This window comes from Stigmatopora argus, chromosome 22 (genome assembly GCF_051989625.1).
Source record: "Stigmatopora argus isolate UIUO_Sarg chromosome 22, RoL_Sarg_1.0, whole genome shotgun sequence".
In the NCBI taxonomy this organism is placed as follows: Eukaryota; Metazoa; Chordata; class Actinopteri; order Syngnathiformes; family Syngnathidae; genus Stigmatopora; species Stigmatopora argus.
This window is the reverse complement of record NC_135408.1, coordinates 6,691,046-6,707,149: the sequence shown is the minus strand read 5'-3', so window position 1 is coordinate 6,707,149 and position 16,104 is coordinate 6,691,046. Positions and strand designations below refer to the sequence as shown.

The 16,104-nt window shown below is 41.2% G+C and overlaps 1 protein-coding gene and 2 long non-coding RNA genes across 13 annotated transcripts in view; 2 read left to right on the top strand and 1 right to left on the bottom strand.

The window, feature by feature from the left end:
• dscama (Down syndrome cell adhesion molecule a) overlaps positions 1–11,955 on the top strand; it is a 58,172-nt gene extending 46,217 nt beyond the window's left edge. For 7 of the 8 annotated variants that reach the window (XM_077592469.1, XM_077592468.1, XM_077592466.1 and 4 more), the window contains 18 exons: positions 5–75; positions 790–1,033; positions 1,290–1,436; positions 3,071–3,232; positions 3,364–3,497; positions 3,590–3,743; positions 4,587–4,704; positions 4,790–4,953; positions 5,490–5,588; positions 5,688–5,876; positions 6,505–6,795; positions 7,249–7,425; positions 7,497–7,527; positions 7,614–7,729; positions 7,844–8,002; positions 8,548–8,745; positions 8,867–9,169; positions 10,026–11,955. In XM_077592469.1, coding sequence (XP_077448595.1) covers positions 5–75; positions 790–1,033; positions 1,290–1,436; positions 3,071–3,232; positions 3,364–3,497; positions 3,590–3,743; positions 4,587–4,704; positions 4,790–4,953; positions 5,490–5,588; positions 5,688–5,876; positions 6,505–6,795; positions 7,249–7,425; positions 7,497–7,527; positions 7,614–7,729; positions 7,844–8,002; positions 8,548–8,745; positions 8,867–9,169; positions 10,026–10,411 — 3,143 coding nt within the window. In that variant the 3' untranslated portion in view covers positions 10,412–11,955. The remainder of the gene's footprint in view (positions 1–4; positions 76–789; positions 1,034–1,289; positions 1,437–3,070; positions 3,233–3,363; positions 3,498–3,589; positions 3,744–4,586; positions 4,705–4,789; positions 4,954–5,489; positions 5,589–5,687; positions 5,877–6,504; positions 6,796–7,248; positions 7,426–7,496; positions 7,528–7,613; positions 7,730–7,843; positions 8,003–8,547; positions 8,746–8,866; positions 9,170–10,025) is intronic. The other variant, XM_077592471.1, reaches the window with a different exon arrangement.
• Positions 11,956–12,456: 501 nt separating this feature from the next.
• On the top strand, positions 12,457–14,183 carry LOC144068150 (uncharacterized). 2 transcript variants are annotated; one of them, XR_013298127.1, is made up of 6 exons: positions 12,457–12,658; positions 12,847–12,947; positions 13,538–13,602; positions 13,686–13,881; positions 13,948–13,991; positions 14,049–14,182. It is a non-coding gene; the product is annotated as an uncharacterized LOC144068150 (long non-coding RNA). The 2 variants fall into 2 exon arrangements; XR_013298128.1 differs by lacking the exon at positions 13,948–13,991 and having other exon boundaries at positions 12,458–12,658; positions 14,049–14,183.
• A 25-nt stretch (positions 14,184–14,208) lies between these two features.
• Positions 14,209–16,104, bottom strand: LOC144068149 (uncharacterized). 3 transcript variants are annotated; one of them, XR_013298125.1, is made up of 5 exons: positions 16,039–16,104; positions 15,324–15,390; positions 15,132–15,232; positions 14,951–14,994; positions 14,209–14,290 (listed from the first exon to the last, which is right to left on the bottom strand). It is a non-coding gene; the product is annotated as an uncharacterized LOC144068149 (long non-coding RNA). The 3 variants fall into 3 exon arrangements; XR_013298126.1 differs by having other exon boundaries at positions 15,324–15,443; positions 16,039–16,060; XR_013298124.1 differs by lacking the exon at positions 16,039–16,104 and having other exon boundaries at positions 15,324–16,032.

Below are 16,104 nucleotides of genomic sequence, written 5' to 3'. Positions count from 1 at the left end.
TTAGCCCCTGATGGACCACCTCAGGATGTGCAACTGGAAGCCCTTTCCTCTCAGAGCATCAAAGTTTCCTGGAGAGTAAGTTACTGTTGCTTTTACCTTGAAACATTGTTTTTTTAGCGTCCGCCATATTGATATGGTATCATTATTATGCATTGTCTCTATGGATCTCTCTTGGTGAGAAGATATTTTCTTCCAGACTGCGCAATTGACGCTATAATTCAGAACAATCTCGCCCGGTTGAAAGCCTTCGGACGTTTTATTGTCACCTGATAGGACACCGTGAAATTGTCTCCCCGTTTTTTGTGAATTTGAAGAAATGTTATCAATAGTCTGTGCGGCCATCTGTCTGGATTCAAAGGCTTTAAATGATTTCGAGATGTTTTATGGTTTCTGGAGAGGGGACCGTGAAATTGTTTTCCCATCTTATTTGGTATTTTTACATCTTATCAATGCGAGAGCTTTTTTTTGAAAATCCTGTGTGAGGAAAAAACTGAACTTTCTGGTTATTTGGGATGTAGATGCTTCATTTGTCCTTTTGGGGGGGCTTCTGTCATCAATTTGGCTGTGTGATTGATTTCTGAGGCATGAAAAGAAGGCCAAAAGGTACCAAAACAGTTTTTTTCGGTGTTGCTTTCAGGTGGAACACAAATAATTGTTGTCTAACATTGAAAACATTTACTCCAAAGTCTGGTATTGTTGGGACGTGTTGTTATTTTTCATGTATTGCGAAACTATTCCATTCCTGGATGCCCTGTATCCACCCAATAGCGGCTCTTTCTTCTCTGCTAGGCACCTAAAAAGCACCTCCAGAATGGAGCCATCAAAGGCTATCAAGTGGGCTACAGAGAGTACAGCTCAGGAGGAAACTACCAGTTCAGCGTCATCAGTGTGGAGACAACGGGCGACAACGCTGAAAGCTTGATACTGGACAATCTGAAGAAGTTCACCCAGTATGGTGTTGTGGTGCAAGCCAGTAACAGCGCTGGCACTGGCCCATCTTCCACAGAAGTGGCTGCCACCACACTAGAAGATGGTAAGAAGACTTCAAATGGCATTTACATGACGGAAACTATGTAAATAAGGTCTTTTTGTAAGGAGAGGGAGTAGCAACAACATTCTGTTCTTCATATTTTGAAGCGTCAAGCAAGGAATAAGTATGATACCCCCTCAGAGAGTTAATTGTGAGGTTATATTACAATCTAGTGGAGATAATGGAGTACTGCGGGTGTCCTTTTTTTCTGCTTGTGAACATACTATTATTCTTATTGCCTCTTGTTTTCCGTTCCCAGTGCCGAGTCGTCCTCCAGAGCACGTCCAAGCCATAGCTACATTTCCAGAGGTCATCTCCCTATCTTGGCTGACCCCTCCAAAAGATGCTCTAAATGGCAACCTTCTGGGCTTCAGGGTTATCTACTGGGCCAACTTGCCCGATGGAGGTCGGTATACCGCACACACTCATTTTAATTTGTTTATTAAAGAAAAGTGTTTCGTAAAGTGTTTGCACAGCATTAGAATAATAATTTATTTATTTTTTTATCTTTCAAAAAGGACCAATGAAAAATAATTGCATCACATGTTAACTGACATTTTAGTTTTTGTTTTTTTATGAATACTCATTTGCTTTGAAGCTCTTTTAACACCTGTTGTAATCGGGCAAATTCAAATTATTAACAGTTGTGCAAAATCTTTCAAGTAAAAAATGATCAGTATATAATGTTTTTGATTAAATTTGATTTTATTTGCCATATCATATCAACTACATCTTAAAATATTGGGTTTTTAAAATAGCTTCTCCTGCGATTGACTAACCACCGATTCAAGGTGTCCCCGCCCGGTGCCCACAGTTGGCTGGGATAGGCTCCAGCACCCCCCGCGACCCTTATGAGGATAAGTGGTGCAGAAAATGAATGAAAGGGGGGAAATAGCTTGGTATGTTTTATGTCAAAGTTGCAAAATGACACATTTTCATATCATGCAATATAGTATATGCATGACGGTTTTTACCTAGAATTATTCAAGATGATTCTTTTCTCGACTCGAAGTGGGTCACGTCCGCCGATTCCTGAACTTCCTCCTGTTTGCGTTTAGCCGGACTTGAATGCTGTCAGTTGTAATCAAGTAATTTCAGTGTATTTATACACACAGAAGAAAAAACAGTGTGATGCTGAGCAATAAGGTTTGCTACGGATAGCTTGGAGTCATTCAGGTGCATTGTGGGTGCAAGAATCCTATTCTTGAAGGCAAAATGATGTGGACGTCAAATAATATTCCACGCCATTGTTCCAAGCTGGGTTTGTGTGAGGGGGAGTTGGTTGTGACAGCACAATTACCTTTGACCCCCGCTCTGTCACATCATGTTGGCCCTCACGTTGAACATGAAACGCTTAAGGATTTGACAGCCATGAGGAATTTGCACGGTAACAGTTGCCAGGGAAGACCTTCTGGATGGCCGACAGAGGGCCAGCAGACATGACATTTTGCACCCGGGAATGAAGGAGGCGATTGGGCTCGTGTCGGCGTCACGTCGGTGATGCACTTCAGCAACAATTATTTGTTTTTAATCGCTTATGAGAAGCGTACGTTGCGTTATGTGTGTGCAGGCCACTTAAAAGGACGAGGCAAAGTGGGTCAGAAGAGCATAGCCATGAGATATTAATGATTGACAGTCAAGGTCAGCGGGATGCCAGTCAAGGCCTCCCACTCGTGCCGACCCTGATTATGGGCTTTATGGTTGAATTTCATGTTCAGTTCAAACATAGCAAGGCCATGCATCTGACTGGGATTTTCTTTTAAAATGATGACAATTGTCTGAATGAAGTTTGAGGATGTGTTTTTAGTTATAAATCTTGATAAAATAAATGTCCTTTTTAGTATGAAGCGACACTGTGGGCGTCTGCCACAAAAATTGTGCCTGCGTGGGTTTTGTCCGAGTACGCCGTTCTAACGAATAATGAAGGGAATACCGACATTGACATTTGAAACACTGAGGTGACCGGTGTAAAGTTTTCATTCACCAAATAAACTTTGCTTTATTTAACTTTACTGAATTGGATTCATACCTTTTCCTTAGAACTTGGAGAGATCCGGAATGTCACCACCAGCAACAACCAGCCGTCACTGGAGCTGGACGGGCTGGAGAAGTACACCAACTACAGCATCCAGGTGTTAGCCTTCACCCGAGCAGGTGATGGTGTTCGCAGTGAACAGATTTACATCCGCACCAAGGAAGACGGTGAGCGTTTATTCCCAGAATCAAAGAGGAGAATCCCATTCAAAAAGTCCATCAAAACTACAATGATAAAGTAGTGTTGAACGGTGGAAAATATTTTGGATTCTCATAGTACAATTGCTGTTGTGTTTCAGTTCCCGGCCCTCCCGGTGGCGTAAAAGCGGCAGCTGCTTCCAACTCGGTGGTGTTTGTGTCGTGGCTTCCTCCTCTCAAAGTGAATGGCATCATACGGAAATACACCGTTTTCTGCTCCAATCCACACCCCACGGTATGATGGTACTTTGTCTGTACGCGTCGTGGTATGCAGTTGTCTGTATTTTTATGTCTGGAGTTCAGACGGGAATATTTTCTCACACGTAGGTCAGCAGTGAGTTTGAGGCAGCTCCGGACATATTCTTCTACCGGATCCCCAACCTGAGTAGGAACCGTCAGTATAGTATCTGGGTGGTGGCCGTCACCGCCGCCGGCCGTGGAAACGCCAGTCAGATCATCACTGTTAAACCCATGGCCGAAGGTAAATGAAGTTAGATTGATGGATGGGCCATTTCACCATTAGATACATTTATTTTAGCTTGAAAATTCTTGAAATCATTGAGACTTTCTATTTCTTTTTTGGTCCATGTTCATTAATAATAGGTCATAAACTCTCAAGGGCTCGTAAACTCATTTTACAAATCCAAAGGGAATATTTGGATCATATAATATTACTACACTATTTGGCATAGACGCAGTAACGTGGTACAAATTTTAAGTGGAGTCAAGAAAAAACTTTCCTTAGTTAATTTTTAAGGCTTTTTTTAATTATATGCATGGAACATGGTTTTGAGATGTGCACTCAAGGCATACATTTGCTCAATGCTTTCCTTTGGAAAATTGATGTACAATTTTAAGGTTATGGTAAGAGAGTTGTGAGCATGTTTTGGGAAACGTTATATTAATAATACAGAGTTGTGGGCATGTTGTGGGAAACGTTGCATCAATAATTCAAAGTTGTTCAGGGATCGCCATAAGTTTTTTAGAATTTCTTACTCAATGGCATGTTTTTTTGTATTTTGTATGAGGATTATTTCAAATAGGAATGTCCGTACCACCTTTTGTGTGCCCCTGTCGGCACAACAATTTCTTAGCGAGAACGTGGACGATGGCATACACAGATAAAACCCCAGGGGTCATCATCCATTACTTTTATCCCGGCTTCAAGTGGACATTATCTCTACATACATATAGATCCTGAAAATGCCATGACCCATTCCTTGAAATCTTCCATTTTACCTGTCGGACCTTAAAAAATGTGTTGAAATTTGATGACCATTTGGAAGATTTGAAGATTGGATGAAGCTTTTGTTTTATTTTTCAGCTCCAGCACGCATTTTGACCTTCAACAGAACGGTCACCACACCTTGGATGAAAGATATTGTGTTGCCATGTAAGGCGGTGGGGGATCCTTCTCCAACAATCAAATGGTTAAAGGAGATGTAAGACTGCACCAGCATGATGAAATCCTTTCTAACGGTTCATTTTGCATAGAAAACATAAAGCTAAATGACTTCTGGGTTGCAGCAATGGAACTCCAGCGCCGGTGGTGACCGACAGCCGGCGCATTGTGCATGGGAACGGCAGCCTTGTTATTCGAACGGTGAAAGCAGAGGACTCTGGGAACTATACTTGTGTGGCTAGTAATAGCTTTGGCTCGGATAAGATCATCCTTAACCTGCAGGTTCAAGGTAGGAATTTCAAAGGCTTTCACTCATTCTTGTGACATGCAATAAATGGTGGCAGCTCATTTTTGGATACACAATTCTTTGTATAATACCGTATTTTTGGGACAATAAGTTGCATTAGTCAAGGAATGCAAAACGAAGGGGATAAAATATATATGAGTCGCACTGGAGTATAAGTTGCATTGTTGTGGGCAGTTTTTTAATTGATCAGAAACCAAGATTGTGCCTTAAAGTAATGGGAGTTGAATTGAATTGAATGCTTTTACTATCATTATACAAGTATAATGAGATTTAAAGCTTTCACAGACAACAACAATAAAAAATAGCGAACAACAGACAAAATAGCCACCTGTTGACTATAGCCTAAAAAAGACAATATGATCAGAGTGAAAAAATAAAAGATATAAATCGCAGGCCCAGGCAAACTGTGATGAAAAAAGTGTGACCTATAGTCCAGAAAGTACGGTAGCATGGTTTAGCCTAGTTTAGCTTAGAATAGGCGGGTACACCATACATAATAATGTGTCCGTCTTCTTCAGTCCCACCTGACCAGCCTCGCCTCACAGTGACCAAGACCACCACCACTTCCATCACACTCTCCTGGATACCTGGGGACAATGGTGGGAGTTCCATAAGAGGTCAGATACATCATTGGAACTAAACCTCCATAGTACAAGCTTCAATATCCCTGCACTGAGCCAGCATTCATTGGCCATCTTCTTTTTCCCCCCCCCAAGGCTACATTTTGCAATATTCCGAGGACAACAGCGAGCAGTGGGGCAATTTCGCCATCAGTCCGAGTGAGCGCTCCTATCGGTTAGAGAACCTCAAGTGTGGCACCTGGTACAAGTTCACCCTAACGGCCCAAAATGCTGTTGGACCTGGACGCATAAGTGAGATCATTGAAGCAAAGACCCATGGCAAAGGTGAGGAGAGCCTCAAATAGTTTGGGAAATTCTTCCTACTGTATCACACAAGTGTGGGAATATTTTTGATATTATTGTTGCACCATTACCATTTACCGATTCCACTACCTGGCTTTGTGGTACGTACGATGCCAATACTGTACAGATACCGTTAAGAATACAAAATATGTGCAGGTTATAAATTATGACATAGTCCCTTAGTCTTGTCAGATGTCGTGATGGCCATTCTGTCTGCCTCAGTCAGAGACTTCCCACTACAATATAAAATGTATTTTTGATTATTTTTCTTGATGATTATGCTTTAAAAAACACAACCGGTGTTTTAAACTAAACCTTCAAGTGTACATATTGGGCACTGTTTGTTGCTACACACATTTTAGTTGCATACAGAGGTCCCTTCAAATACTAGCATCGTTATTGGTGCAATCCTAATATATATTCAGGCATTATAGAAATGTGCCCTCACTTTTGTAACTGTTATTGTATCTTTTAACAACACAATTTTGAAGAAATGACACTTTGCTACAATTCAAAGTGTTCAAAATAGAGGTTTTTTTAACAGGAATAGAAATGTATTATCAACCCGAAAAAATTACGACACCTTACGATCGGGGCTGACTGTCTTCAGAACCTCAGTACTCCAAAGAGCAGGAGCTCTTCACCAGCATCAACGTCACTCGAGTGAAGCTCAACCTGAACGGCTGGAACAACGGCGGATGCCCCATCACCTCCTTCACGCTGGAGTATCGGCCCATGGAGTCGCCTTCGTGGACCACGGCGCAACGCACCTCTCTCACCAAGAGCTACATACTCTACGACCTGCAGGAGGCCACCTGGTACGAGCTGCAGATGAAAATCTACAACAGTGCGGGCTACGCCGAGAAGAGGGTCAAGTTCGCCACCCTCAGCTACGATGGCAGTGAGTTCCATTTTTACTACTGCTACATCCACACGGTGTGCAAAATGATTCACCTGCTTTTATTTCTTTGTAAAAAAATAAACAGACAAACAGGCGGAAAAATCCTGTAATCCTCAGTGTTTCATTCATGACTACAGAAATATTTTATTTCCTCACAAGTTTGCCATCTGTAGTGGTTTACAGTGAGATTGTGATTTTGCTAAACGAGTTATGTTATTTAAGCAACAGTCATCAAGAACTGCTCTGAATTTTATTTTGACAAAAATGTAACTTTTTTGGTCTTGATCTCAGATGAAATAAAACTGCCCCCAAAATACAACTTATTCTCCAATGCGATTTGCAAATGTTTTTTTCTTTTTCCTCTTCGTTGTGCATTTTTTCCGGGCTCAACTTTGCGATGCTTTTGATTAGATTTCATCGGAGCAACATGGTAACGCAATGAACCCTTTGCAGGCACCATTGCACCCCTGGTGAAGGCTCCCAACGTGAGTGAGGAGACCTCCGGAGGGGGCGAAGGTTTGAAGATGATGGTGACTATATCTTGCGTGCTGGTGGGAATCGTCGTCATCTTCATTGGCCTGCTGGTTCTGAGGAGGAGAAGGCGTGAGCAGAGGCTGAAGAGACTGAGAGGTAAGACGGAAGCATTGACCACTTTTTCTCACACACATTAAATATGCCATTTCCGTTTTTCCTCTCTTTAGATGCAAAGAGTTTGGCTGAGATGCTCATGAGGTAAGAAGCTCTTGTTTTTGTACCACTTTGTCTTACGAAGGACTTGGCAGACTTAACTTTATGGCCCACCCCTCTCATCCCTAAAGTAAAAACACACGTCCGGCAGAGCCGGTCAACAAACAGCAGCAAACACTTCGAATGCATATCGACATCCCCAGAGCTCAGCTTCTAATTGAGGAGAGAGACACCATGGAGACCGTTGGTAAGCGCAAAGGCAACATAAGGACCGCTCTCCCAGATTTGTGTTGCCGTATACGGGAGAGTATCGTCATTAATTCCCCGATTGCCACACTTTGCTTCTGTCACTACCCCGCAGACGACAGATCTACCGTGTTATTGACTGATAATGACTTTGGAGAAACACAGAAGCAGAAGTCATCAACAGTCACCCACACAGTCCATTACCAGTCCCTCTCTCAGGCCACTGGTCCTCTGGTGGATGTATCTGACGCCAGACCAGGAACCAGTAAGTCCAGTACGGAAACCTTTTTTTTTTACTTCATTAAATATAGCATTTGTGTTGGAGACTATACTTCATTCTGCTAGTGTTATAGGTGTGAAGGATTATTTTGGATTACCGTATTTTCCGGACTATAAGAAGCACTTTTTCATAGCGCGAGTGCGACTTGTATATGTTTTTTTTAGTTATCTGAAAACCTGATCTGTTAACAGATGCCTATTTAGCCTGATGTTCTCCATTTTAGCATTGTTACTTTAACGTATGTTTGTTCTTGGCTTGTGATCCAATCAAAAATTGCCCTTCCAAAAATGCAATTTATATTCCAGTCTGACTAAAATATATATTATTTCCTCTTCATTGAAACACTTTACATGGTGCATCTTAGAGTCGGGTGCGACTTATAGTAGGAAAAATATGGTATTATTCAGTTGAGACATCAGGCCAAACATGGTGCAGATGTGGAGCTCGCATTTAGTTTTTGCTGATGACTGGACTGACTTTTTTAATGGAGGCAGAGTCGTATGTCAGGATTTGCATAAAAAGTTGTGGTACCCTCTCAGACCCGACCGCCCGCCGCACAGCCAAAGCTGGCCCCGCACCTCGCAACCGCTATGCTAGCCAATGGACCCTGAACCGCCCGCATCCGCCAGTCTCCTCCCACACGCTGAGCACGGACTGGAGGCTTCCAACGCCTCGAGTTGCGGGTTCCGTCGACAAGGAGAGCGACAGCTACAGCGTCAGCCCATCTCAGGATACCGGTCAGTGCTTGATATTTCTTCGTCTAGACTCTTAGTGACATATTTGCTGCAATTTGCTCACCTTGTGACATCACTACTTGTGTGCCACTGACATCCCATGTGTGCATCCATGTAAACCCAGACCGTGCTCGCAGCAGTATGGTGTCAACGGAAAGCGCTTCCTCCACTTACGAGGAGCTGGCCAGGGCCTACGAGCATGCCAAAATGGAGGAGCAGCTGCGCCACGCCAAGTTCACCATCACCGAATGCTTCATCTCCGACACGTCCTCGGAGCAGATGACCGCCGGGACCAACGACTACACCGACAGCCTGACCTCCAGCACCCCCTCGGAATCGGGCATCTGCCGTTTCACCGCTTCCCCGCCCAAGCCTCAGGATGTCAGCCGGGTCATGAACATGGCCGTGCCCAAGGCCCACAGACCGGGTGAGACAACTGTCACGAAATATGTTTGTATTCTGGCATACAGCCCCATTTTGAACTTGGGCGCCAAGACTGGAGCCTCAAATTTCTTTCAAATTATTACCATTTTAGATACCATTTTTGACCAGATTCGCCGTTAGTTGGAGTCATTAAGACTGACTTCAGATCATAGTTCCTTCGTGACCTCCTGCACGGTTTGACACAATTTTGACATTTATTCATTTTTTGGGCCAGCCACGGGTAGGAAGTTTCTTCACCATTCCATGTGTTGTTTGTCTTCCAAACCATTGACACCTGATCTTGAATTTCTTTTCTTAGTGCCTTTTTCTTGGACCTTTCGATGTCTTTAGTCTGCATTTTGCCAGACAAAACCTATTTACCATATTATCCACATTATTATTTTTTTGCAACTCACCTTCCAACTCAAAATCATTTATATCATGTTTAACTTACTTTGCACTAATATCATTTTTTTGCTCCCGATATCAATTCCAACACACAGATGCCGATATTGTAGCAATACCACGTTGGTATTTTTTTTAAATAAGCATTTAAATGTATTTGCGCCTCTCGTACGGTTTGACGGTAGTTAATTTTTTCAGGCCGGCGACTCGTTCCGTGTATTTTCTTAATTTTTGGATAATGGCCAACAATGTCGTTCTAAAAGGAAATGTTTTCATAACCGTTTACCAGCTGGTAGTTGTTGCCATCTTGTTGCAACCCGACACCAATTCCAACACGATCCAATTCCGATATCAGCACATCGGTATAATAGTCCATTTTTGTTCATTTTTCATTGTGTCAGCTGATGAAAAGAAAATAGATTTGGGATTCCAACCTGTTATGACTTGTCCTGCAGGAGGCGAGCTGGTTCACCTTCCTCCTTACCTGCGCATGGACTTCCTGTTAAACAGAGGCATGTCCTGCTCGGGGTCATCCAGGGGGACGTCCGGTGGGGAGAGGGCGGCCATGGGCCAAGCCTGTCTGGAGCCACAGAAAAGCCGCTCGCTCAAGCGGCCCTCTCGCATGGCTCCCCCGACGCCCACAGAGGCCCCTCAAGCTAGCAGGGACCAGGCGGCGGCGGCCCAATGGCAGCCCGGCTCGGCCGCCACGCTCCCCCACAGGGAGGGTTCGGAGTTGGCCCAAGCCGCCAAGCTCAGCACCTCCCAGGAGTCCCTGCTGGACTCGCGAGGACAGCTCAAACAGACCAGCAATCCCTACGCAAAATCCTACACGTTGGTATAACAGCGGGGGGCTCCTGGGAGGGCGGGCGGGACTATAAAGCTACTCTCTTACGCTGGACTTAACACTCAAGTGCAGTAAACGGACTCACCACATAGTTCTGTATATATGTCCGGACCCTCCAAGGGTGCGGTCGATTTTACTAATCTACTTTTATTTATTTTAGAACTTCCTTTCATCTCTTCTTTGTGTTTTTTTTTCTTTCTTTTTATCCACTTGAAAATAAATTTTTAAAAAAGCAAACAAAAAAAAACCTTCACTCATCAGGAATGACTGCGGCCAGAGCGCTGCCAAGCTTAATAAGAAACGGGGAACATTATTTACTCTTGATTATTGTTCGTTATTTATCATTGATGAGTGATTATTAATTAGTTAGTTGACATCTATTCATGCTGATTCAAATGGATGAGCAGAGCGAAAAAGTATTCATCATAAGTTAGACATGTTTTTTTTTCTGGATTGAAAGATAAGTTTTAAGTTTTCTTTTTTTTTCTTTCCTATGGAACATCAACGTGAGAATTTAACACCCATTCACTTTTCAGCTGCTTTTGAATTGTTGCTTTTTTGGAAGAAAAAATAATCTATTTCCTATGGATGCATGGGGACTGACAAATTCAAAGACAATGAGGATGCCATCGTCAACTGGGCAGCCCGCCTGAGCATTTTGTCACACTTATGAAATGATCCAATGTGAAGATTTATTATTCTTACTACTATAAAAAAAGAGATAAATCACTTTTATTTGTGGATATTACAGGGAAGAATTGATTTGGTTAATAAAGTCTTTAGTCATGTTTGCACATATCTTGTTTAAATTAGAAAATGGCGTCTCTGTCGATCTTTTTCTGTCCCATTCTCCAATGGTGCAATATGAAGAAAAAAAAAGGAAAAAAAAATAAGAAAAGTCTATGAAAACTATTGCTCTATTCTGTACTGTAATGCTGAAAAATAGCGATATTGTGAGTGTACCGGACACATTCCAGCTATGTCTTCAGGTAGTTTGCCACTGCTTGTGTGCCAGGGTGGTGTTAGGCTAGAACATGGCGGGTTTCCAAAACTAATGGTTGGCACTTGACTCGAGTGTGTTCAAATAGAAAGCCCTTCTCTCACTGCACTAGGAAGAGTCTTAGGGGCTCTCGCTCTCCTCAGTAGATCTACTGTTTCTGCATTGCAGTGGAAGCTCTTCGACAGGGAAATCAAATGTGAGACAATCCAGCAGATCCCCCATTCCAAAAACAAACAAATATACGCTCAAGAAATTGGGAAATACCTGAACGATCGTGTCCTAAGCAAATGCCGTTTTCTGTTTGTTTGTTCTTCTTCTTTTCTTTTTGTGGGCTACCCTGGCGTGTGTTGACTTTCTGCTAATGGGAGAAGAACGTTAGCCATTCTTCTGTCAGCTTCTTCTCTCTATTTCTATGATTCCTTTTATTCCTAACTGTCTGCGTTCTGATGTTTAGTTTTTAACAACAAACAATGTCACATTTTATTTTTTAACATTGGTGTTCACCTTGGTGGCACTGGAATAAAGAGAAACTAACACAAAATTCAAATTTGCTTAATAAAATGGCTGTTCCCCAATGTGTTCTGCGCAAGTTTGCCATGAATAACCCCACTGATAATAGTCTTGATCAGGGGCATCAATAGGTTCTAAGGACATGGGGGGGACTTAGTTTTTGGTTTTTGTTACGAAAAATAGCCTTGGTCATTTATTTATATATATATATATATATATATATATATATATATATATATATATATATATATATATATAAATATAAATATAAATATAAATATATAAATTCCAAATTGTCGATGAGCTTCCTTTCATTGCTTTTCCCCTAGTTGCGCTGCTTCCAGATGCGTGTTTTCATACTTAAGCAACTAACCAATCACATTTTCGCCATTATTTGTTGCCGGGCTTAGAAATCTACCTGGACGCCTTCACGATCAGTTCTACAGGACCTAAAGCATAAATAAACAAAATAAATCGCAAAAACAAAACAGAAATAGACACAAAAATACATTGTTTTCATAATAACGTGTATTAGTCTAAACACTTTATTGTGAAAATAATGGATTTTTGTGTGTCTATTTTAATGGGCGTGGCCAAGGTCAGAGTAGAAATAGCCTTCAAAATGGCGGATGAGCCAGTAGCTAGTACGGGAGTGGTCTGCAGAGCAGGTCAGAAGTGACGATTTACCGAAGAAAGACCTGATAAACATCTTAGAGGACAATGCAGCGCATTCGGTACGTTATCATTCGGCGATTTCGAAGCCCCGGTTCTCATTTTAAGAGTGTTTTTGACGGTAGCATGCTTCGTAGCGTGATGTAGCCCCACATGGATGGACACAGCAAAATGTTTGCTAACAAATTGGCTACATTGCGCTACCTATAGCTCTTTGTTTAAAAAGAAATCATTCCATTGTGTGTTTCAGTTCCTCAACGAGCACAGACTGCTGGGAAACATCAAGAATGTGGCCAAAACGGCCAAAAAGGAGCTGCTTGTCGACGCCATAACGAGAGGTTTGTCAGCTAAGTGAGTCGTTTTTCAAATTCTAGTTTCTATTTTCTCTATCCGTGTAATCATTAAATCTCGGCGTTCAGTATTCAAGGCGTTGCTCAATTGGCTCGTTTTTCATGATACATTCAAATTTCGAATGAAAAGACTTGAACTGGTCTGGTGTTGATTTTTTTTAATAGCAAGAACCTGTGGATAACTCGCACCCACACAAACGCCATCAGTGGAGGAGTAAGGCATAAACGGTACCATTGTACGTAGAATACTATTCCTTTTTACCTTGGGCTTGTTTTCCCTTCACTTTCTTAAAGGAAGACCTCTGGGCTTGGACCTTTTCATTTTTAGTTTTAAATGTGCTTTTGACAAAACTAAGTGAGACATTCAACAATAGTGCAGGGGTCATATTTAACTCAAGTTTAAACATAGGGTAAAATAACAATTTTTCCTCAGTGTAAGAAGAGGAAAAACAAGTGTTGGGCTATTTACTATATTTATTGATTAAAAAAAAAAACAATGGTTTTGAAATGATTGCCTGGAAAAACTTGGGGAAGTTAATGAGTTATTTGTGCATCAAAATGGTTAAATAATCACGCTATGGTGTTTTGTAGGTTTAAAGCCACGGAGACGGTGGAAGAGGTGACAAAGCAGGTGAAATCGACAAGTCAAGGCAGAAGTAGGACCCAAGTCTTTGAGGTTATTATTTTATTATTTTCATGTAATGTGTACTAATACTCTTTGTATCTTGCTTCTCTTCAGGGTCCAGCCAAGTTTACCAAAACAACCCCTCAGAGTCTGGTCCTTGGGGGCCCCTGTCCAGTATGTTTTCCATATCTCCCACCACATCTGAATCAAATGATCAAGATCCTGATTATTTGATGTTTGTGGAGGACATGGAAAATAGACTGGATAGGGGCCTCTGAAGACTGCCGTGGACAAAAAGAACACCAGATGGGTATGTTTAATATGTTCAGATTCCCCCCCCTTCCCCTCCTGTATTTAATGTTGTTGCCTTTTGCAGTGGGATGAAAACTTGATGATGGAGTAAGGGACAACTGGGAACAGGTGACAAAAGCTCAACAGTGTTTTTTGTTGTACTTTGACTTTTTTTTTCTTTTTCAGAATTCCACCTGAGGGGAGAAGATTGTCCATTTATCCGATGGACAATTGCACTACTTCATTTTTAATTGCTGTATGACTTGTGAACTTATTTCAAAACTTCAATAAATGTGGAAAAAAAATGTTCTTTGTATGCATGGTTTTTCACAAAAAGCAAGTAACATAGAAAGTGGAAATTTTTTTATTAAGAATACATTTTGGCTCTTGCACATAGACATCATATTGAAAGTTTTTTTTCCCTCCACCTGCAGACAGGAGAAAAACACTTAGAAGAAAAAACACATTTTTAATTAAAAAAAACTACTTATTTTTTGCCCAAGTATAAAAAAAAAAATAAAAAAACACAGAAATGGAAGGGGTTTTATTCTGTGTTTTTTCTTAAACAAAGTTATAAAAACTACTGCTCCAAAATCTACTTAGGCCAATATTTACATTAAATATTGGCTTAGGTAAATTTTGGAGCAGTAGTTTAAGTTAGCATTACAAATTTCATTTAATGTTAACATAAAAACTAATTGCTCCAAAATCTACTGAAGCCAATATGTAATGATAACATTACATATTGGGCTTCAATAGATTTCTGGTACAATTAGTTTTGATGTTAACATTAAACAAATTTGTAATGCTAACTTAAACTACTACTCCAAAATCTACTTAGGCCAATATTTAATGTAAATACTACTACTCCAAAATCTACTTAAGCCAATATTTACATTAAATATTGGCCTAAGTAGGTTTTGGAGTAGTAGTTTAAGTTAGCATTACAAATTTCATTTAATGTTAACATAAAAACTAATTGCTCCAAAATCTACTGAAGCCAATATGTAATGATAACATTACATATTGGCTTCAATAGATTTCTGGTACAATTAGTTTTTATGTTAACATTAAATGATCCTTCTTACCTTTGGGCATCCCACTTTGCCAGCACAAGCCAGAGAGCTGTGGACTTTACGAGAAGTAAATCACAACTTCAGTGAAATCTCACCATGGCGATACATGTCATAATAGATCACATTGAGTTACACAAAATTATGTTTCAAGCTTTATATAGTTTGGATATTCGACAATAAACAAATACATTACCCTGCCAGAATTCAGAGACACCACATGATGCAACAGAAGCATCATCTTCAAGTAGGCAACTTGCGAGGAAGATCACCTGACCCTCCAGTCTGGATGTGGACCTGTTGCATGCAAAAAAAGCAAAAGTTATAAATAAAGCATGAAGATTCACCAAATAGGCTAAGGTGCAGTTTTTTGGGGAAGTAGTTTTACCTTCATCTGACCCAGTCTCCTTTCCTGTAACTTCAAGGTTGCGAGTGTCCTCGGCACACAGGAAGAGCTGCGTGTTGATGTTAAACAAGGAAACATCGATTTAACCAAGCTATTTGGGTGCTGCCAAACAATTATTTTAGGAATAAATTGAGCCAAAAACGCCAACACACCAGGAACTAACTAAATCGTGCCTCTGGATGTCATTTTTGAGTGAGCCTTTACCCAGCTAACTAGCCGTTGATGTCTCAGCTTTGTTTGATTACATTAAAAGTATTTCTACACGACGCAATAATGGAGAGAATATGGATCACATACGTTTAAAGTCAGATGGTCGTCGCGAAGCTAATGCTAAGATAACTAGTCACATACGGGACACAGCCGTTGGGCAATAGGTGCCCAAACTTAAATGGTCGACGGTGTGTTCAACCTGGCATTAAACTAACAGATTTGTTGGCGTTTTGGCTCAATTGGAGAGAATATGGATCACATACTTTTAAAGTCAGATGGTCGTCGCGAAGCTAATGCTAAGATAACTAGTCACATATGGCACACAGCCGTTGGGCAATAGGTGCCCAAACTTAAATGATCGACGGTGTGTTCAATCTGGCATTAAACTAACAGATTTGTTGGCGTTTTGGCTCAATTGATTCCTAAAATAATCTCCCAGTAGCGTGATAAAACTGCACTTAGGCCAGTAAACTGATCTACAGCTTACCTCGAGCATGGAGTCCATCAGCATAAAAACGCTGATCTAAAGGGCAAGAGACTGCGCATGTGCTCA